The 22,822-nt window shown below is 51.9% G+C and overlaps 1 protein-coding gene across 1 annotated transcript in view; it reads right to left on the bottom strand.

Annotated features, from left to right (window-relative positions):
- HMCN2 (hemicentin 2) overlaps positions 1–22,822 on the bottom strand; it is a 151,174-nt gene that overhangs the window by 11,932 nt on the left and 116,420 nt on the right. The window contains exons 69-85 of the mRNA XM_068552870.1: positions 22,490–22,680; positions 21,944–22,025; positions 21,712–21,848; positions 20,950–21,091; positions 20,719–20,863; positions 19,709–19,836; positions 18,924–19,080; positions 18,003–18,124; positions 16,986–17,150; positions 15,603–15,710; positions 15,234–15,368; positions 14,786–14,920; positions 14,038–14,228; positions 12,450–12,663; positions 11,048–11,182; positions 9,863–10,053; positions 8,251–8,332 (exon numbers count right to left, since the gene is read on the bottom strand). Of these exons, the coding sequence (XP_068408971.1) occupies positions 8,251–8,332; positions 9,863–10,053; positions 11,048–11,182; positions 12,450–12,663; positions 14,038–14,228; positions 14,786–14,920; positions 15,234–15,368; positions 15,603–15,710; positions 16,986–17,150; positions 18,003–18,124; positions 18,924–19,080; positions 19,709–19,836; positions 20,719–20,863; positions 20,950–21,091; positions 21,712–21,848; positions 21,944–22,025; positions 22,490–22,680 (2,460 nt within the window). The remainder of the gene's footprint in view (positions 1–8,250; positions 8,333–9,862; positions 10,054–11,047; positions 11,183–12,449; positions 12,664–14,037; positions 14,229–14,785; positions 14,921–15,233; positions 15,369–15,602; positions 15,711–16,985; positions 17,151–18,002; positions 18,125–18,923; positions 19,081–19,708; positions 19,837–20,718; positions 20,864–20,949; positions 21,092–21,711; positions 21,849–21,943; positions 22,026–22,489; positions 22,681–22,822) is intronic.

Raw genomic sequence — 22,822 nt, forward strand, 5'->3', positions numbered from 1 at the left:
AATAACTGATTGCTGGGCTTCCCTGGTGGCGCAGTGGTTGAGAATCTGCCTGCCAATGCAGGGGATGCGGGTTCGAGCCCTGGTCTGGGAAGATCCCACATGCCGCGGAGCAACTGGGCCCGTGAGCCGCAATTACTGAGCCTGCGCATCTGGAGCCTGTGCTCCGCAACGAGAGGCCGCGATAGTGAGAGGCCTGCGCACCGCGATGAAGAGTGGCCCCCACTTGCCATGACTAGAGAAAGCCCTCACACAGAAACGAAGACCCAACACAGCCATAAATAAATAAATAAATAAATTTAAAAGAAACTATCAATCATTTAAAAAAAAAATAACTCACTGCTAGAAAATGCTAACCGTCATCTGAGCCTTTAGTGAGTCACAATCTTTTTGCTGGGAGGGCTTGAAATATTTCGAGAATTACCAAAATGTGACACAGAGATACAAAGTGAGCCAATGCTGTTGGGAAAATGGTGCCAGCAGACTTGCCCGATGCAGGGTTGCCACAAACCTTCAGTCTATAAAAAATGCAATATTTGCAAAATGCAATAAAGTGAAGCACAATAAAACGAGGTGTGCCTCTATTCAAGTGGTACATATTCATTCAGACAGATTAGAAAATACAGAGGCAAATGATCCTCCCACCCACTTACCATTCCTGAGTATTTCCTTCTAGACACTGTTTCCTTATGAGAATGTGACCATATTACCCTTTCTTTCTTCCTTTGTTCCTCCCTCCCTCCCTTTCTTTCTTTCTGTCTCTCCCTTTCTTCTTCCTTAATTCTATAATAGATCATAACTACCTTTCACGGCATTAAATATTTGTTTTTAGTGTCTACTTGGTATTCCATTGTTTGGATCTGTTATGATTTGCTTAACCAGGTCCCTATTATAGGACATTTAGCTTGTTCCCAGTGAAGGGGTGACATTTGCCAGAATTGCCTCTACTTGATGCCAGATGACATGGCAGACCTGGGCTCTGTCACTTACTGGTGAGTGATTCTCAAGTCACTCCCTGATCCTCAGGTTTCTCATCTGAAAGATGATACTTCCTGCCCACTTACTACTATGGACCCTCCAGAATGGCTAAAATGAAAAGGATGGAAAATGCCCAGCGCTGGTGAGGATGCAGGGCCAGCAGAACTCTCACGCTGCGGGCAGAAGTGTACAACCATTGTGGAAACCATTTGCCAGTGTATCAGTTTCCCATGGCTGCTGTAACAAATGGCCACAAACTTGGTGGTTTAAAACAGCAAAAATTTTTTCTCTCACAGTTCTGGAGGCCGGAAGTCCAAGATCAATCGTTTCTCAAGGCTAAAGTCAAGGTGCTGTGCTCCTTCCAGAGGCTCCACGGGAGGAGATGTTCCTTGCCTCTTATGGCTTTTGGTGGCTTCTAGCATTCTGTGGCTTGAATTCCGTGGTTGAATCACTGCATTCTCTGCCTCAACTTAACATGGTCTTCCCTCCTCTCTCTCCCTCTCTCTGTGTCTCTCTCTAATCTCCCTCTGCTTCTCTCTTATAAGAACACTTGTGGGGCTTCCCTGGAGGTCCAGTGGTTAAGACTCCACGCTTCCAATGCAGGGGGAGTGGGTTCAATCACTGGTCAGGGAACTAAGATCCCACACGCTTCGAGGCGCAGCCAAAAAATAAAACAAACAAACAAACAAAAGAACACTTGTGATAGCATTTAGAGCCCACCAAGACAATTCAAGACAATCTCCTTTTCTCAAGATCTTTAACTTAATCACACCTGCAAAGATCCTTTTTCCGGGACTTCCCTGGTGGCTCACTGATTAAGAATTTGCCTGCCAATGCAGGGGACACGGGTTCGAGCCCTGGTCTGGGAAGATCCCACATGCCACGGAGCAACTGGGCCCGTGAGCCACAACTACTGAGTCCACGTGCCTAGAGCCTGTGCTCCCTAACAAGAGAAGCCACCGCAATGAGAAGCCCACACACCGCAACAAAGACCCAACGCAGCCAAAAATAAAAAAAAATAAATTTATTTAAAAAAAAAAAAGATCCTTTTTCCAAGTAAGATAACATTATATGGGAAAAGAATCTGAAAAAGAATAGATATATGTATAACTGAATCACTTTGCTGTATACCTGAAACTAACACAACATTGTAAATCAACTATACTCCAATATAAAATAAAAATTAAATTTAAAAAAAAATTCACAGGTCCTGGAGACTAGAACATGGTCATATCTTTGGGAGCCCTTTATAGCCTCCCACAGCCAGTATGTCCTAAAGCTGAACCGGTGTGTCCTGTATGACTCAGCAATTCCTCTCTTGGAATTCCGCTCTTGGAATCTCCCTATGTTCACGGAAAGGCGTGCCTAAGGACTTCGCAGCGGCACTCTTGACATTTGCCCCCAGCTGGAGACTAACCTACGCCGAATGCATGAATCAACTGTGGTGTAGCCACAGAGTGGAAACCACACAGCCACGAGAAGGAATAAGCTCATCCCGTGTGCAATCTCACACACTGGGAAGGCGCAAGAAGCCTGACACAGAGTACACGCGACATGATTCCACTTCAACAAAGGTCAAAAACAAGCAAGAGCGGGACTTTGGCTATGGCCGAGCAAAGAGGTCAGCAAGTTGGCCCCCCAAAAAACAAGTACAAAACTTGACAAAATTGTCAAAACCAAATATTCCAGGGCTCTAGAAATCGACTAAGGGCAAACAACAAATTGAGAATTGTTCACTTCTGAAAAGCTTCTAGAACTCTGGGCACAAACAGTGTAAGGGTGTGGCCTTCCTGCCTGGGGCTGCTCCCATCTCCCAGCCCCAACCCACCCCATCATCACACTAGTTTTATGAGGGCAGGGCTGGCGGAGAAACCAGGGGCTGACTTGATTTGCAGCAGAGGATGGAGGCAGACTCTGAGAAATGGGGGTGTCATCAGGGACAGGAGCAGAACTCTAGAAAGCAAGTGGGGACCTGGCACCTCTGCTGGCCTGCAGTCGTGGCCCTGGTTGAGGAAACCAGGGACCAGCCAGCAATACAATAAGGAGAACCTGGGAATATGGGAGCCCCAGAGACGCTGGATCTGCTCTCCACACACCCCTGGCTGATGTGGGAAATATGCACCTAGGCAGGGGGACCCAAGAGGGCCAGGGGAGAGTCAGAGCCAGGGCTGACTTGAAAGCTGCCTGAACTTTTTTTTTTTAATGTCAATTAGATCTCAATAAAGTGGTTTGAAAAACAAATCAATAAATATCAAAAGTTTGAAAACAATAGTAATACTAGGTGGCATTTGTTGATTACTTAATGTGTGCCAGGCACTGTTCTAAGCACTTTACATGCATTATTTCATTTAAACTTCACACTACTTATGAGACCTGTTCTATTATTATCCCTATTTTAAAGATAAGAAAACTTAAGTACAGAGAAATTAAATGATTTGCCTAAGGTCACAGAGTAGATGGGCGAACCAATAATAATCCCGAGTGGACTGAGTCCAGAACCTGCCCTCTCAACCACTAGGATTGAAGCAAGAATGACCTATTCCTGCCTCAGGGCCTTTGCACTTGCTATTCTTTCTGCTTAAAGCAATTTCTCTTACACTGTCACATGGATGGATGCCTCCTTCTCATCATTCAGATCTCAACTTAAATTTTAAAATATAAAAATAAAAAATAAAAGAGGTCCTTCCTGATCACCCGCCAAAATTACCTGAACTTTGAATTACTCCACAACCATGCTCCACTTCACTGATGGAAGATGGGAGTTTTATTTTAATTTTCAGAAGTTTGCCTTTAATTTTCAGCAGTTTGATAGCGATGTGTCTCAGTGCAGACACCTTTGAGTTTACCCTGTCTGAGTTTTCCTCAGCTCCTTGAATTTGTAGGTTTATGTATCTGGTGAAATTCTGGGGAATTTCAGCTCTTGTTTCTTCGACTACTTCTCACCTGTCTTTCTCCTTTCCTTCTGAGGCTCTAATGAACGAATGTGAGATCTTTTGGGGGTAGTCCCACAGATCGCTGAGGCCCTGTTCATTTTTTTCCCCAGTCTATTTTCTCTCTGTTGTTCAGACTAGTTAAATTCTACTGTTATATCTTCAAATTTGCTAATTCTTTCCTCTGTCCTCTTTGTACTATTACACCCAACCACTGAGTTTTTAATTTTGTTTATTATAAATTTAGTGCTAATTTGGTTCTTCTTTATATCAATTTCCTTGCTGAGATCTTCTACTTTTTCACGTTTAAGCATTTCACAGCTGCTCATGGCCACTTTAAAGTCCTTGTTGAGTTCAGATTTTCCTTGTTCTTGGTATGATGAATGAGTTTCAAGTGTATACTGAACATTCTGAGTTGAAAGACTCTAGTTCTTTCATTTTAACAGGCTGCCTCTGACGCTGCCACGGGAAGGAGGTGCGGCCTCATTATTTCCAGGTGAAGGTAGAAACCCCGCTTCCCCAGCTGGCCTCCACTGACACCCCAGAACAAGAAGGGGTGCTTTACCATCACTGGGCAGGCACGGAGTTCAGAGTTCACACTAGGCCTCCACGGAGGGAGGAGGCCTTTAACACTTTTGCACGGAGGGCTGGGAGGGTTATTGCCCCCACTTGGCCTCATCTGAAACCATTACCCCCTGCCCACCCCGCGGTGTGGGGAGAGGAGTGCCTCGGGACAGCAAGGAAAAGGCAGAAGTGTAGGCTTCCCGCTTGGTCTTTGTTGATGGGGTTTGGGGTGAGGCTGCAGTTTTTCATAGTGTTTGGCTGGAATAGGGTGTTATTACCTAAGCTTTCTAGCTTGATATGCTGTCCTTTTTCTGGTCCATTAGCAAGAGACAGCAGACTTTTGCGGGGGGCCCTCATTTTTTTTTTTTTGTCTGAGCCCATCGGTATTTCCAGGTTGCCGGCTTCTCAAGCATCCTGCCCAGGATATATGAGGCAAAAAGAAAAACTAGGGATTTTGCTGCCATATCATCCCATAGGTCCCAAGATCCTTGGCCCATCCTTCTTTTCTCTACCTTTCAGAGTCTTACAGTGTTTGTTTTCTATATAAAGTCTAGAGTTTTTAAGCTGTCCTTAGCAAGAGGAATAAGCAGAAGTGCCTCTAATGCCATCTTATCTGGAACCAGAAACCTCCCTCCCTCACCCCCATCCACGACAAAAACTCTCAACAAACTAGGTATAAAAGGGAATTTCCTCAACCTGATAAAGGGCATCTATAAAAACCCATAGCTGACATCATGCTCAATAGTGTAAGACTGAATGCTCTCCTCCTAAAGCTGGCAACAGGGCAAGGCTGCCTGCTCTGGCCACTCCTATTCAACCTTGTGTCAGAGGGTCTAATCAATGCCATAGGCAACATAGAGAAATTAAAGGTATCCAGAGGGGAAAGGAAGAGGTAAAACCACTCTACTCATAGAGGACATGTAGAAAATCCTAAGGAATCTGCCAAAAAATTACTAGAACCAAATACTAATTTAGCAAGGTTGCAGGATTTAAGATCGAGATAACAAAAATCAATTGTATTTCTATATATTAGCAATGAAAAATCCAAAAAATCAAACTAAGAGAAGAATTCCACTTACAATAGCATCAAAAATCATGCAAAACTTAGTAATCAATTGAACAAAAGTACAAGACTTGTACCCCGAAAACTTCAAAATATCACTGAGAGAAATGGAAAAGATCTAAATAAATGGTAGAGAACAACTGGATATCCATATGCCAAAAAAAAAAAAAAAAAAGAGGAATTTAGATCCTTATCTCACACAAACATTAACTCAAATAGATTTGGCCTAAATATAAGAACAAAAACTGTAAAAATTACAGAAGACAATGTGACCTTAGGTTAAACAAAGATTTTTAAAATATAACACAATCCATAAAATATTATTGGACTTCACCAAATTTTTAACACTTTTGCTCTTCAAAGGCAAAATACAGGAAATGCAAATACAGGCCACAGACTGGGAGAAAATATTTGCAAATCATCTATCTGATAAAGGACTTGTATCCAGACTATGTAAACGACTCTTAGAACTCATTAATAAGACAATCCAATTTAAAAATGAGCAAAAGACCTAAATAGACACTTAGCCAAAGAAGTCATACGAAAGAGTAATAAACACATGAAAAGATGCTCAATATCATTAGTTATTAGGGAAATGAAAATTAAAACCACAGTGAGATACTACTTTGTAACCACAAGGATGGCTAAAATTTAAAAGACTGACATTACCAAGTGTTGACAAGGATGTGGAGAAACCAAAACCTCATACACTACTGGAAGGAAAGTAAAACAGTACAGCTAGTTTGGTGATTTCTTAAAAAGTGACCTATATAGTGATCAGGTCACCCAGCAATTAGACTCCCAGGAATCTCAAGAGAAAGAACATATATCCACACAAAGACGTATACACAGATGTTCACAGCAGCATTATTCATAGGAGCCAAAAACTAGAAACAACCTAAATGTCTAGTAACTGGGGAATGGATAAACATAATGTGGTCAATCCAGACAATGGAATACTATCGAGCAATAAAAGGGAATGATGTACTGACATATGCTATAACATGGATGAACCCCCAAAACATCGATAAGTGAGAGAAGTCGGAACGAAAAACTGCATATGATTCCATGTATGTGAAATTACCAGAAAAGGTACATCTATAGGGACAGAAGGCAGATCAGCAGTTGCCTGGGGCTGGAGGTGGGAACGGAGATTGACTACGAATGGGCAGAGGGAACTTGGAAATATTCTAAAAATGGGTTGTACAATGCTATACATTTACTAAGAATCACCAAACTGTATACTTATAATGGGTGGATTTTTTCACTTAAAAATTGTGGTAAAAAAACATATAACATAAAATTTACCATCTTACTCGTTTTTAAGTGTACAGTTCAGCAGTGTTAAATGTATTCACATTGTTGTGCAACCATCACCCCCATCCATCTCCAGAACTTTTTCATCTTGCCAAACTGAAACTATATCCATTAAACACTAATTCCCATTCCCCTTCCCCCAGCTCCTGGCAACCAGCATTCTGCTGCCCGTCTCTGAGAATTCAACCACTCTAGGGACCTCATACAATTAGAATTATACAGTGTTTGTCTTTTTGTGACTGGCTAATTTCACTTAACATAACGTCCTCAAGGTTCATCCATGTTGTAGCATGTGACAGAGTTTCCTTCTTTTTTAAGGGTGAATAATACAAATCCGTGAATTTTATGGTATGTACATTATGTCTCAATAAAGCTATTTTTTGAAAAGGCAAAATTCTGGACGGTGACTCCCTCGAGAGGGGGTAGAGACTGGAAGGGGGCATGATGGGGGGGGGGGCGGGTCTGGGAACTGTTACTGCTCTATTTTTGGATCTGGGTGCAGGTTACCTGGGTGGGTTCATGTTATGAAAATTCATTGAGCTGTACTCTTGTGACATGTGCCCTCCTCCTCGTCTGTTAATCTTCAGTGAAAAGTTTCATTAAAAATCCTTATTTATTCCTGTTTTGTAAATAAGTTCATTTGTATCATTTTTTTTAGATTCCACATATAAGCGATATCATATGATATTTGTCTTTCTCTGTCTAACTTACTTCACTCAGTATGACAATCTCTAGGTTCATCCATGTTGCTGCAAATGGCATTATTTCATTCTGGCGGGGGAGGGATAAATTGGGAGACTGGGACTGACATATACACACTACTATATATAAAATAGATAACTAATGAGGACCTACTGTGTAGCACAGGGAACTCAATACTCTGTAATGACCTATATGGGAAAAGAATCTAAAAAAGAGTGGATATATATATATATATGTATAACTGATTCACTTTGCTGTACAGCAGAAACTAACAACATTGTAAATCAATGATACTCCAATAAAATTTTTTTTTTAAATCCCTATTTAGACTATTTCACAGGGTTACTTTGAGGCTCACATAGTGCTTTGTTAGCTATAACCTGCTTGGCAAACACAGGAGCTGTCACTATGATCTCAATGACAGTTTTGAGTTCTGAATAAACAGGTCCCCCAGGCCTGGCTGTTGGGTCCCCAGTACTCACCAGCCCCTAATTCCCATTCCACACTGGGGAGACAGTTCATGGGACTTCAACTGTGTGTTCTGAATAAATATTCAGAATGGCCCTCCGTTCCCATCAGACAGCCCGGGCGGCGGCAGCCACAGCCTCAGCACAGCTGCCCCCTGGGTGCCCACCTCACTGGGTGCCCACCTCACCCGGTCCCCACCCAGGGCCCAGGGAAGGTGGGGCTGGGACTCACTCTGCAGCACGAGGACCACCACTTTCTCCACCGCGCCCAGCTCATTCTCCGCCAGGCACTGGTATTGTCCCGCGTCGTCCTTCTGTGGGTGGGCACGGGAGCGGGGGCGTGGCATTCAGGAGAGGAGGACGAGGGGGCGGGGAGCATCTGGGGACAGCTGGGCACAGACAGGGGCACCTGGAGCAAGACCCATCTAACCAGGAGGAGCTTAGAGCATCAGCCAGCCAGGGGCCCGCAGATTCCACCAGGGGGGCTTCCATGGCTGCTTGTCAAGAGAATCCAGCCCCTTTCACCCCTGGAACTTGGGGTGGTGGCAACTCATTGCTCTAAGGGGAGCTATATGCTGCAGAAGCATGATTTAGATCCACCTCTTCCAAATTGTGCACGTTACAGTATTCTGACTCCACGGCACATTATTAGGAATTCCTTAAAAAACGGGTTTTGTGTTTGAGCAAGTTTGGGAAACACTGAGTTAGACAAGAAGAGGTTTCAGCACTGCAGGCTCCCGGGGGCTTTTATTGTGCGCACTGCGAGTCTTCCAGAGGGGGAGGGTTTGCACCACTTCCTGGCCTTGGTGATAGGGAAGTTTCTTCCCAGGATATCCACGACCATGGCAGTGATGCAACTCAGGAAGAATGCTGGCTCAGATTCGCTTCCGAGTGGCAGCACCACCATGAGATGGAGCTGGGGCAGCCTGAGGCCACTGTCCACGCCCAGAAGATAGTATCCCGGAGGCCACTGCCAAGGGACTGTCAGCGGGCAGCACGGCACGCAATTAAGAGTATAGATTTGGGCATCAGTCCAAGATGGGACCGAATCCGGGCTCCACTGTTCACCATGTCTCTGGAGCCTCAGTTTCCCCATCTCTAAAACGGGGATAATAACCGATAAGATTGTTGTAAGCATCAAATGAAATCATGCTCCCTAAATGCGAGGCACGGTGCCTGGTCCACAGCAAATACTCGGGTCACGGCAACCCTTACTGCTGCTGCTGCTGCCTTTACCAGTCTGAGACAGGCTCCCAGATGGGCAAGATCAAGGACCCCTAAGATGAGTCCTTGACATCATTGAACTGTGGAATTCTGCAGGACCACTGGGACTTGGGACACAGAAGGGAAGGTAAGCAGGGGCTGCCCCCGAGCTCAAGGCTTTGGAAATGGCGTGGAGTAGGAAACAGGAGACCTGGGCTGGGGTCCTGCCTTGGGTGCTTACTGGCTGTGGGCCTCTCTGACCCTCAGTGTCTTCATCTGTAAAATGAGGCACTCTTATCCGCTTACTCTGCTCCATGGGGTTGTTATTAGTAACATATATTGGCATTACTGAGGGACCAGTCACTCTTAACTACCTGGTGTGGGTATCTCACTGATTCCTCGCTACAAATCTATGAGGTAGAACAATTATTAGCCCCATTGAATGGATGAGGTAATTGAGGCACAGAGAAGTTAAGCCACTGGCTGGAGGTCACCCTAGTTAGTCAGGCGAGAATCTCTGGGTACAGGCAGGAAAGTATTTTGTAGACTGTAGAGTGTGGTGCCAACCTAAAGAACCATCTTGGATAATCAGACAAAGTGGAGGGTTGTCCCAGGTGGCCCCAGCCCAGGCCCCGCCTTGCCTCGGTCCTACGGATGGTCAACGAGCCATTCTGCAGCCAGTGCCGGAGCCGGCTGCCCTGCAGCAGAAGGCCATCTTTGATCCAGTGGATGTTGGGTGCTGGGTCTCCACGGACCACACAGTCCAGCCGGACGCTGCCCCCAACGGGTTCCACCAGGTAGGAAAAAGCCTCCCCTTGTAGGACAGGAGCCTCTGCACAAGGCGACAGTGGACAAGGAGTGAGAAAGGAGGTTTCCTTTAGGCTAAAATTCCCATAAATCCATCCCCAAAAGCCTGCCAGACAGACCCCAGGAACCTATGGAGGCTCCTGCTGGCTCAGCACGGCTGTGTAGAGTCAATACATCTGGGATGGCATACAGCTTCCGTGTCGCAGGTCAAGTGAACTAGACTGGCAGTGGCTGCCAGGAACACTGTGCTGAGAAGGATCTGAAGTTGAGTGGGAATAGTGCTATGATTGATTAGTGATGCCTGAGACAGGCACAGGAGGGGAGAAAGTGTATGAGTGTCATACACTCGCGCTCAGAGATGGATTAGCCCAGCGGCAGGGTACTTTGGAAAACAAGGACTACACAATCATTAGGACACCTCTGTTGGACGTAGCAACACTAAGACGTCCCTGATTCTCATTTCATGCAACTCTTAAACCACTCTTGGATGCCCTGTGCTGGTTTTCATCCTTGCCAGTTCCCTGAGGTTGAATCTACCAACAGTACAGTTGAATCCTGGTGCCTTGAGCAGCTCATTCCCCTCCATCGAGCCCCACCTTCCCATCCTAAAGTTGGACATACAAGTCACAGTGCCATGAGGGTTACTGTGCAGGGCTGTGGGGAGCAACCGGCAGGCTGGCGAGATTCACGCATCATTTGCCAGGGTACCTTGGCCCCCATCCCCCTCCCACATTGACACCATCCAGCTGAGGGTAGTGCTTCAGGCTGATGAGTCAGACCTCAGTTCTGCCTACAGCCGGTCATCTGGGGAGGGTAAAAAATACTGATGTCGGGGCCTCACCTTTACTGAGTCGGGGGTAGAACCTGGGCCTCGGTATTTTATAAAGTCCCCCAGGAGATCCTAATGCCCAGCCAGGGTGGAGAGGTACTAGTTCAGAGATCAGGAGCCCAGTTTCTTAGAAAAACCACTAGGTTGGGTCAGCAGAGGTCTGGAGAAAGACCACGTGGTCACTCCCTACCCTTCACGTGGACGAAGCTGACCGCCTGCACTCGGCCCACTCTGTTCTTGGCCCAGCAGATGTAGGTCCCGCTGTCCTCTCTGGTGACTGCCATCCGCTGCAGTGTGCTGCCCCCGTCCTGCTCGGACACCCCCTCTGTGGCAGAGAAAGAGACGCCCCAGGGGGCTCTGAGCTCGGGGTGCCAGGGACCTCCTGCCCTGAACACTTAACTCAGGCCTCGGTATCCAGCAGGTGCTTCATAAAGGCACAAAGTGTCCCCTCCCTGCTGGAAGCCTAAGCAAGTGGGATCCGATCGTGGCAGGCACAGGATCGGATGATGAAGATGAGGTTGAAGACCTGCCTTTTCTCATTTTCAAGTCCACAGCGCGAGTATGATGAGTGGCCAAGGGTTAGGTCTTCGGGGGCCTATTAACATGTGCCACTTATAGAGATACTGTCATGAGTTACATATAGATGGATGCTATTTTTTTTAATTAATTTTTTGGGGGGGCCGTACCACACCGCACGTGGGACCTTATTTCCCTGACCAGGAATCGAACCCGTGCCCCCTGCAGTGGAAGCGCAGAGTCTTAACCACTGGACCTCCAGGGAAGTCCCTAGATGGATGCTATTACAGCCTTTGTTTTCCCTGTAATCCTTAGACACTGCCCCTACACCAGGAATAAGGACAAGTGCTACACGGATGCGATGCGGCATTTACTCTGGGCGAGGCCCTGCCAAGCGAGCCTCCTGCATTAAATCATTCCGCCCTCAGGACCCCTGTTATCTCTATTTCAAGACAAAGAGCTGGGCTCAGAGAGGCTGAATCTCTCTCCTGATCTCTCCGCCCAGGAAGCAGTGAGGTTGAGGCAAAGCCTTCTGCACAGGTGTGCAAAGGTGAGCCTCACACGTTTCCCAGCACCTGGACTTGGGTATAGGAGGGTATGAAAATATCACTTTGCAGTGGAGGAGACTTAGCAATTCATCCATTCGGCAGACATTTATTGAGTACCTACTATATACACCACAGGGCCTGCGCAGGCCTTGGACCTCCCTAAACATCACCGGGGACCCAGGTGAGAGGAAAGAGCCCCCCACGAATGGAGTTTGTTGAGGGGCCCACAATGGGAGCAGCAGCGCTGGGCTGGAGCACAGGCCCCTCTCCTGGCCCTGAGGTCTCCAGGGCTGAGTCTTTTTCACAGGTGGCTTCTTGCTGGGTCTGACATGTGACTGGCCACATAGGGCCACATGTGTGTTTGCCCTGTGCCCCAACGCAGGGCCAAGTCTGGAGACCCAGAACCCACAGGCTGACTGGTACCCTCTTCCTCTTCACCAGGTTGGGTCACCCCCCGCCCCCCGCCCATCCTCTTCAACCTCCCAGCGTCCTGGGTCCCTGTCCCACCCGCCCCCAGCAGGCCCAGACCTGTGACTGGCTGGTTGTTGACAGTCCAGCCTATTCGGGGTGTAGGGCTGCCCCGGGCCACACAGCGAAGCCACAGCCTGTCCCCAAGGTTCAGGCTGTGGTCCCCAGGCAGGGTGGTGAAGACAGGCGGTGCCAAGATGGTGAGGTGCACGCGGCGGCGGGCGCGGCCCACGGCATTCTCGGCAGTGCAGGTGTAGGTGCCAGCGTCCTGGCTCTGTGGGCAAAGGGAGGGGTCAGCCTGAGAACTGCCCCCACCCCAACATGGGCCAGAATGCCCCCGGGGACCTGCTCCCTGGCAGGTTCCCATGGACCATCCAGCCCAGAGAGGCAAAGTGACTTGCCCAAGGTCACACAGCTAGCAAACAGCTCGGCTTCACCACTGCACCTCCCTGCAGCCTTCATATGGCTATGCGCTCTGATGAAATACAATTTATATTTTAAGGCAGGACAAGAAAAATTAAACATAAAATTCTCTGTCTCTTTGGGCCTCCTCCTTCCATCCCTAATGTGCAGTGTGTATCTGCATTACACATTAACCAGAGCTCCTCAAGGATGGGTGTGCCTGCTCAGCTGTAAAGATCATTTTTTTTTTCCCTTTCCTCTGACGCTAGCAATGTAACTTCTTAAAAGAATAGCGTTCTTTCCCGGCTCTGTAAGGGGTCATGGTGACTCCCTGTTCACTTTGTACCTGCTTACCCGGACTACGTGTCTTTGGCGAACTTTATGTAAAATACGAGCATGTCATTCTGATGTATGATTCTTTGTCTTGAAAATGTATGTGACCGTGCCTTTACTTCTAACAGGTCTCCCCGGTTATAATCCTCAGTTTGGCTCCAAAAAATTCCCTTTTTTTCCTTCTTAATTTGATTGTTAATTGAATTTTCAGCCTTCATAATCTAAGCCTGACCACACATTTGTAACAGTCACCATTTACTAAGCGCCTCCTATGTGCTCAGAACGGAACCTGCACTCCGCTCACCTGTGCTCACCTCATCCATCATCCCTGAGGCGGGTCCTGCTTTCGGTGCCTTCTCCGAGAGGAGAAGTTCTGTGGTGCATCCCAGCAGGGCTGGTGCGCTCACCCCTGCACATCTGGCTCGCTGTGTGGCAGGATCCCCACCCCCACGGCCCCCTCGAGATGTGCCCACCCATCCATCTGGACAGCGGCTTCTTTTGTAATTACAGAACATGATGAGTACTGATGGGGGAAGGGAGCCGGGGTCCCACCCACGCCTGTAGCTCAAGATGAGAACATCTGGGGCAGTTTGGGGACACAAAGTCATTGCCACGCTCCCCCCTCCCTCTCTTCCAGGGCTCCTTCCCTCCCCCAGGGACTAGCCATAGAGGTCCTGATTCAAATCTTGGTTCTGCCTCTTGGCAATAGCATGTCTTCAAAACCTGGGTACACTCTGAACCTCGGTTTCCTCATCTGTAGCTAGGGTGATAACACCTACTTCCCCAGGTGCCAGGATTAAGAAACTGCACAGCATTCAGCACAGAGCATGACACACAGCGGGGTGCTCAGCAGGTGTTTGCTGCTCCGGCTGTTACTATTATTCCCCTCTGATCCCTGGGGCCAGGCCCTCACCTCTGAGTTCTTCACCAGCAGCTCCCCGGAAGGCTGGATGGTGAACTTCCCCTCAGCTCCAGACACAGGCTGGCCGTCCTTTTCCCAGGTGATGTCGGGCTCAGGACTGCCGCTGGCCATACAGGGCAAGAGGGCGTGGGAGCCTTCGGTGGCGGACAGGTCCGGAAGGCCAGTCTCGATCACAGGCGGGACTGTGGGGAGAGGGAGGTCCCCTCGGTGACGGGGCTGGGCTGGGGTAGGCTGGGGTGGGCCATACCTGCCCCAGTGCCCTTGGCACTAGACAACATCCTCAGCCCCTTCCTCCACCCCTGTCTGCTGCCCCCACCGGCCCCTGGTCATAGGCCCCGTGGTCTGGATAATCTGGGGACTCTCTCGAGTTTGGTGAAGCTGTGACAGAGTGACCCATTCACCCACATGCACACACAGTGACTAAAGGGACAGAAATGGCTATTGCTACTGGAAAGACAAAATGAACGAAGAATGACCAGACTAGTTTCCCAGGAGGGGCCAGAGGAGGCAGAGGGGACTCTGGAGTTACTGTCTGGAGCCAGACCTTGGGTGCAAAATGGGAGTCGTTTTTTTCTTGAATTCCTTCTAGAACCACAAGCCGTGCTGGGGTAGGGGTGGACGCGGGGACATGCCCCGCCAGGGACCAGGCCTGGGCAGAGAAGGGAGGGGCTCTCAGGAGCCTCAAAGGCCCTAGCTCACTGGGGTCCACTTCAGCCCCACGCACACCCCCGGGGCCCACCTTGCACCACCAGCCGAGTCTTCCCCAGGGCACTGCCTGCGCTGTTCTGGGCGATGCAGAAATAGTTCCCGGCATCCTCTGGGCTGACATGGATAATCCGCAGCTGTCCACTGGTTAGGACCTGGGTACTCACCCCTGGATTTGGCGGGAAGGAATTGGGGGCCGGTCGCTGGGGCGACAGGACCCCCGAGGAGGGCAGGAAGGCTGCTTGGGCTGTTCTGTCTGACCAGACAAGTGACCTGCTGTGGCCACAGGGTGACGAGGGAGCAGAGCGAGCACGGAAGCCGGACCCAACCTCCCAACCCAGCCACCGAGTGCTCAGGCAGAATCAAGGGCCCTGGGGTGGTGAGGGGAGACGGGAGGGCGGGAGGTGAAGCGGGGGCAGGAAGGAGGACCGCAGGTTCGTACTGTCTTCCTCCCACCCACGCTGGCTGCCAAGGAGACTCACCTGCAGGCACGCTGAGCCCCTCCTTCTGCCAGCGGATGCTCGGCCGGGGGATGCCCGAGGCCTCGCAGGGCAGCAGCACCTCCTCCTCTGCCACCGCCCGGACCACACTGGGTAGTGGCTTTACCACGGGGGAGGCTGCAAAGGAACAGGGCTGCAGAGGTCCCTGGGGACACCGTTAACACCCAGGCCTCTCCAACCAGGGGCCGTCTGAGCACCGGAGAGAGAGGCTGCTAAAGGGAACAAGGGGTTCCCGAAACGTCGGAAAGGAGGACACGGGCGGGCTATTTCTTTTCTCCCGAAGAATCCTCTGGCCCTCCACCGGCTTCCCTGCCCCAAGAGCCATGGCTGTCTGGCCTGGGGGACGCTTACCTTGCACGGTGAGGACCACGTGCTTGTGGGCCACGCCCGCGGAGCTGCGGGCCGTGCAGGTGTATCGGCTGGCATGGATGGGGAGGGCCTGCCCGATCTCCAGGGCACCTGTAGGCGGGAATAGGGCACAGAGAGGGGTGAGGGGGCCTGGGACAGATGTCCCAGGGGTGGAGCCGGCAGGGCTCTTAAACACCCAACCCTGGTGTCTCTGTTACAGGCCACTCAGTCTGCCTCCCTGCCCATTTGTAAGCAGCACGGGGGAACCTGGGCCTGCCTCTGCTCCCTGCTCAGGCCATTACTGTAGGCAAGTCTCTTCTACTCTCTGGTACTTCTAGTCTCTGGGCCAGGTGTACAGTGAGGAATCAGACAGGATGATCTCTAGACCCTTCTGGCTGTGATGTGCCGGGATCTGCCACTACCCGGCCTGGAATCCCTGGACCGCCCGCGCCTAGTTCCATGGGCCCTCACCCTGCTATCCTTGCTGCACTCTGCACAAAACTTGCCTCTTCCAGGAAGCCTCCCCGGATTGCTGCCTCCTCTGTCCTCCCTTTGCCCTCTCTCCCTCAGCCTTGGCTGCTCAAGGAATACCATTTTAACCTTCCCAGACCACAGGCTGCAACAGTCAGGTAAGGTGGTTTCTAAACCATCCCCTGTGGACCCCTAAGGGCCTGCTGAGGGGGCAAAGGGAGCGAGGCACACCTGACTCTGGACCACCCCACAGCCCCCATCCCAGCCCCAAATGGAACCAGAACCTAGCTTCTCTCACGTGTTGGGCTTCCCCATAACCACTTGTCAGAAGGAAGTGTTCTATTGCTTTGGAAGAGTTTGAAAACCACAGATCTGGCCAGTGGTTCACAGACTTTAGGATTTCACTAACCAACCAACTAAAAAATACATTTAATTTAGAGAATCCCCATAAAGTTGCCAGCTTTTTATTTTAATAAGCAAAGACACTTAAAAAATTACCATGTACTATCACCTTAATTTCATAAAAGAAAGGCACCTTCAACACCAAATTATTAAGAAAAGCATTATTTCAGAATAAAGGACAATCCTTCTAATGAGCTAAAACTGGCTTTATGAAAACTCTCATGTAGCTATTATTTTTTCTCCTTCTGCCATAAGGAGCACCAGTTTACCAACTAGCATCAGGGACTGACTGATGGATATCAATACTCTAGTGCGTGGATGGGGATACTGAGGCCCGGTGGGGGGGGGCGAGGGGGTTCTCCCAGGTCACACAGTGAGGGAATGGCAGAGCCAGGCCAGGACTTTCCATCTTCTCAACCACCAGGCCCCAACGGGCTGCTTTCACAGCCTCTGCCCAATGGCCCTTAGTGTCCCCTCCTCAGCAGCAGGTCCACGTGGCTGACCCTTACTTACCCGAAGGCGACACACGGTAGCCGTTCCCCCGCAACCCCAGCTGGGTGCCTGCTTTGCTCCAGGACACAACTGGGGCTGGCACCCCTGTGCTGTGGCACGTGAGGACCACGGGCGCCATCATGGTCACGGTGAAGTCTGTCTGGTCGTCGGCAATGGTGGGAGGCACTGAAACGCAAGTCAAGGCTTGAGGCCCTGCGGAGGTCCCCTGGGGAACACACAGCCACGGGGCCAGGTGGACGAGAAGGATAAACAGACTAAGACACAAGGTGGCATCAGTGACGAAGCTCCAGGGAGGGGGGTGCGGCAGTCGCAGTTCCTCACTCAGATGTGTCTTGCTGGGCGTGTGGGACAGTTACGAACTGCTTTCTCTAGATACCAGACAGGTACCTCAGGGAGCGTTTCCCAAGACAAGGGAGCTTGGTGGGGGCACAGAGTGAGGGAGGCCAGAGAAGGCCTCTGGGGCGTGCGGTATTTAACCTGAGATCTGAAGGAAGAGCAGATATTGCCCGGGTGAAGGGAGAAGTGTTCAGCAGAGGGAACAGCACATGCAAAGGCCCTGGGGTAAGGAACAAAAAGCTGAGAGACATGACTGCATCCCGCAGTGAGGCAGGCCATGGGGTGAGCTGAACCTGGGGGGTCAGCAGGGCTGACCTTCTGGGCCCAGGTGACACCATGCATTCTATCCTGAGGGCAGTGGGCAGCCACGGTGGGAGGGATTTTCACTGGGGTGATGACAAGGTCAGATTTGGGTTCAGAACATTCTGGACTGGGGAGAGGCCTCGCCTACGAGCTCCCACAGGCCAGGAACTGTGCTGGAGTTGGGTTATGTCAATGTGGGAGGGCAGGATCAGAGAGGGCTTCCTGGAGGCGGTGACCCGGGAAGCACAGAAAGGCTCAGAGGGAACCCGTGCAGGTCCCTGGAGGCAGAGAGAGCGCCCAGGAGAGGGAGGCACTGGCCCCATCCCGGCTTCCTCATCTGCCCTCGCTGTGAACAGTCACTCCTGACCGTGAACTCACCGTGAACCGTCACCCAGTAGAGCCTGTGGGCCTCGCCCACTTCATTGCTTGCCACACACTCAAACTGGGCTGAATCCTGGGGGCTGGGGGCTGTGAGGAGCAAGGCGTTGGAGGGCAGGAGCCTGGACAGACAGACAGACGGTTGTCTGCTAAGTGGCTGGCCGGGCTGACCTGAAACCAGCCAGCCGTGGCCTCCCTACCCGGGGAATTTGGAGGCGAGGGATGTGTTTCATGACTATTTTCCCTTCCTGTAACCGGCCCCCAGCCTCGACTCTAGAAGTTTCTCCTAGAATTTTCTACCTCCCAAGATCTACCTGTTCCGTTTGTGGGCAATTTTAATGTTTGCCTCTGGGTTTCTCCATAATCCTAAAAATTTTCTACAGTCACCACCTATGATAACTTCTGTAATAGTAACCATATCCAAAGCCCTGATCAGAACTGCTTGCGCTCACTGAACACCTGCTTAGTCACAAAGCTCAGCGATGACCTGGCGCCTAACACAACAAATATTTGGTGAATTAATTGGTGAACTGACCCCTTAATACTCCCAGGGATCATTTCAGGATCAGCTGCATTTGAGAAACGCGGAGACCGAGGCTCCTGCAGGAGCCATGGGTCCAGGCTCAACCGGCATGAACTTGGGCTTCTACGTGGGTTCTTCAATAGTGACTAAAGTGCTTGCAAAGGCCATACATTTTCCATTTGGCTGTATGTCCCAAATGCCCCCACCTCCGACCAGGTATCTTAGTGTAAAGACCCTCCTGGCCCCTTGAAGTCAGGACACAAGTTCTGGTGCTGGCTTTGGTGAGACCCGAGCGCGCCCCTGCCTCGGTTCTGGCCCGGCTCCCCTTCTCTGAGACGGGCACACCCTTCCCCACCCCGGGGCATCTCATGACGTTCCCAGAAGGACCAGCTCAGTACCGGTAGGTTCCCTGCTGCAGGCGGAAGTCTAGCTTCTGTCCGTCCTTCCACCAGACCACACGGGGCTTGGGTGAGCCTCTGGCCTCACAGGGCAGTGAGGCGGCGGTGTCAGCAGTCAGGGTCAGGTTGGAGGGGCTGGGGGTGATGGCTGGAGGCTCTGGGGAGAGAACAGTGATCAGGAGACGGGCTGCGGGATGGGGGCAGGGCGGGGGTCTCTAAGGGGAAGCCCAGGAGCAGGAGATACTCCGACCACCTTCAGCCCATCCCCGAGGAAGCAGGGGCGAGGAGGCAGGAGAAACTCCCCGAGCGGATCTTCCAACGGGCTCCCAAAGCTGGGGCGATGGGGCCTTTGACCACCACCCCTGAGGCTGGCATCCCCATAACTACATCTCCTTGAATGGGGCCTCCAGGGCGCAACTCCCCAGCGGCCCCACCCGAGGCTAGGGCCCAGCAGCGCAACCTCCACCCAGGTGATCAATGGGATTGAAGAGCAGATTAGAGCACCTGGCTCAGTGATTCTGAGTGTTCTACAGCTTGTGCATGTTTTGTCGTTCAATGTAATAGCATAGTAGTAAGTGTATATAATGTATGCATAAAGATAAATGTGCATCGTTGAGTGTACATGCTCAAAACTTTTTATTAATAGGATTCATGGTCAAAAACATTTGGAGATCGTTGTTCTTGGCTCCTGACGGCTAAGATGACCCAGAAACTAAGCAGGACCCAGTCCAGACAAGGGGGTGGATGCTGAAGGCAAAAAAACACACCTTCCCTCCTCTACCTACCGAAGACCCGGAGGTCACGGCCCTGCCGATCGGAACCTGCAGGGTTGGACGCCAGGCAGAGGTAGTGGCCGGCATCCTGGGCGAGGACTGGCTGGATCCTCAGGGAACCCTCAGGCAGAACCTGAAACCTGGAACACAGGGAGGGGTTGCCATGGATACCGGCAGACCAGCAAGTCCCTACGGAGGAGCTGGACCCTTGGTGGTGTCTCCAGCAAGACCCTCCCCTTGGTCTCTGGCTTTCGGAGCAAGAGTATGCTAACTCAGGAGTCCTGTATCTGTGAGGTCAAGGTCGGTGGGGGGGTGGGGCGTGGGGCCACAGCCTTGGGCAGCAACCTGCACCACAACCCAGCATCAGAAAGGGTGAGAGGGGCTGCTTCGGGACTCCCGTGCTCCCACCTGGGCCCAGCCTCCCCCCAAGAGCCAGAGGGCAATGGTACCCCAACCCTTTCTGAGAACAGCCCCTCGATAAGGTCGGAAAACTGCCCTTTCCCAGGGGTCATGTCTGTACTGTGTGACCCCGCCCCTGGCCAGAGCCGGTTGGACGGGGGATGAACACATCATGCAGTCTGAGCCAATGGAATTCTCTGCCCTGGGAATTTGGAACTGGGATTCACAGACAGCTCACTGGGGTCTGCAGATTGTGTGAACAGAGCAGCTATAACTTGGCCGGGGGCGGGGGGGGGCGGGAGGGAGGTGTGTGGAGGGAGCCATTCTGCCATGTTCCCATGTTCTTAGAGAAAGAAGGTGTAGAAAATTGGTCTGAGAGGGAGAGAGGCATGAAGCCCCACTCCCCCCAACAGAAACAGAGATTAGCAACCAAGAGTCAAAACTAGACAGCCAGCCAGCCAGCCACCAGGGGTTCTCACGCCCTTAAGGAATGGGCATGTATGTCCTTGGGTTCTGAGAAGACCCATGTCCTTTCTGCTCCAACTGCCCAGGTGGGCTTCCGTTTACAACCCGTAAAGAGGTAGCTGAGCCCCTCCCTGATGCCCTCCCCTACCAGCTCCCACCTGGGGCTCTCAGGATCCAGAGGGATGCCGTCCTTCCGCCAGTTCACAAGGGGCGGGGGGGCACCGTCGGCCTTGCAGGGCAGCAGAGCTGTCTGGTTCACGGAGGCGTTCACTGCAGGTGGTCCCGGCCGGATGGTGGGCACCGCTGGAGGAGAGGCACAGAGGGAGCGGGTGCTGGGACCCTGTCGCTCTCAGGGGGGTGGGCAGGGCGGGTGGGGTGGGGCCACTCACTGTGGACCTCCACGTGGAAGGCCACGCTGGTGCTGCCTGCAGCATTGCGGGCTGTGCAGCTGTAGTTGCCACTGTCGGCCGTGCTCAGGGCCTGCAGCTGGAGGAACCTGCCCTGCTCTGGGAACTGGGTGTGGGCATCTGCCTGTAGAGACCCCCAGGGTGGAGAGACCCTCATCAGTGCTGGGCTGGGCCAGGCCAGCCCCCCACGCACCAGGACCAAGAAACCAGCGGGGCCGGACAGTGGCCTCTGCCCCATTCATTCTGGGCCGGCCTGCGACCCCTGAACTGATGCTCAGCTGAGGACTTTCTGGGGAAATAGGCTCCTTTGGGAGGGAAAGAGCATCTTCCCTGGAGCTCTGCCTGTCGGGCATGTTGCAGGGGGCACTCATGCTCACACTAGGAGCTGGAGCTTCCACCAGATCTACAATCCTTGGGTCCACAGCAGCAAATTGGCCCCATTTCAGGGGTGAGCACAGAGAACCTCAGTAACTGGCCCCAGGCCACACAGCCACTAAGCATAGCTCAAAGGTACAGCACAGATATGCATCAGAAGCCCTGGGGTGCAAATCTTAGCCTTGCCTCGGTGTCCCCATCCACAGTATGGGGGTGACAATAGTAACAGGGGTGGAAAACATCAGGAGAGCAGGTATGCAAAGCGCCAGCACAGAATAGGCCCTCGGCACCTGGGATCCAGTCTGGTCAGGGTCTGGGGCCTGAGAGGGACAGAAGGCGGTGCCCCTGGGTCCCCAGCCTGGCACCCACCTGCAGCAGGATGCCATCACGGTGCCACTCAATCTCCGGTGCTGGGTCTGCCTCCACCGAGCACTCTAGAACCAGCTGTCCCGGGGCCAGGCCAACCACAAAGCGGGGGCCTTGGGGCCCAATGACATTTGGGGGTGCTGGTGAGGTGGGTAGAGAGGACATGAGAGATGGACCCACCCCTGCAGGTCCCATCCTGCCTCCCTCTCCTGCACCCACTCTGGCACCACCCTACCTTGAACTCTGACCCGGAAGCTCTTCTCGATTTCACCAGCAGGGCTGTGGGCCAGGCAAGTGTACAGCCCAGCATCACTCACCTGGGGATGGAGCAGGGTGAGTAGCTACCTCTGGCCCCGCCCTGCCCACCTCCTGATCTGATTTCCCTCCTACACAGCTGAGGACCCAGGATTTAGACTCAGGCCTGCTGAGTCAGCCATCCTGCCTTTCCCACCAACCCCTTCTCCTCTCTGGGATGTTTCTTCCCTGTTACTGTCTCACCCTTGCTTTAGGGCTAGGGCAGAGTCTGCCTCCTCCAGGAAGTCCCCCTTGACTGTACCAGTTCTTTTCTGGTAGGGTTAGGGATTTATCTGGTTTCTGCATCAGCCTTGGGTCTGACCTGACTGGGAGCTCCCAAGGGCATGGCCCGGGGCCGGGGTGGGGGGTCCTCTTCACATCCTCATACCCCAAATAAAAGTGGAGCTTGGGCAAACCTTGCCAAGTGCCACTGGGTCCCTCCCCTCCCATCCCCAGCTTCATCCCACAGCAGGCGGGGCAGCAGCACCTGCACACCCTCCACCCGGAGCACCCTCCCGGCCCTCTTCCTGTCCTTCGGCCTGTTCAGGGCCTGCCCATCCTTGTGCCAGGTGATGTTGGGTTGGGGGGTGCCCCGGGCATCACAGAGGAGCTCCAAGGGGGTGCCGGGGGTCAGCAACAGTTCTGCAGGCTGGCCTGAGTCCTCGATGTGGGGGGGATCTGCAAGACACCCCGCCCTGGGTCAGCCATGGGGGCCGTGCCCAGAGCACTAGGAGCTGGGGTTCATCCCCCTCCCCCACCATCCAGATGCCGACAGCACACGGGCCTGCAAACAGGCGGGTGGTGATTGTGTTGGAGGGTC

The sequence above is a fragment of the Eschrichtius robustus genome, chromosome 10 (genome assembly GCF_028021215.1).
Source record: "Eschrichtius robustus isolate mEscRob2 chromosome 10, mEscRob2.pri, whole genome shotgun sequence".
In the NCBI taxonomy this organism is placed as follows: domain Eukaryota; kingdom Metazoa; phylum Chordata; class Mammalia; order Artiodactyla; family Eschrichtiidae; genus Eschrichtius; species Eschrichtius robustus.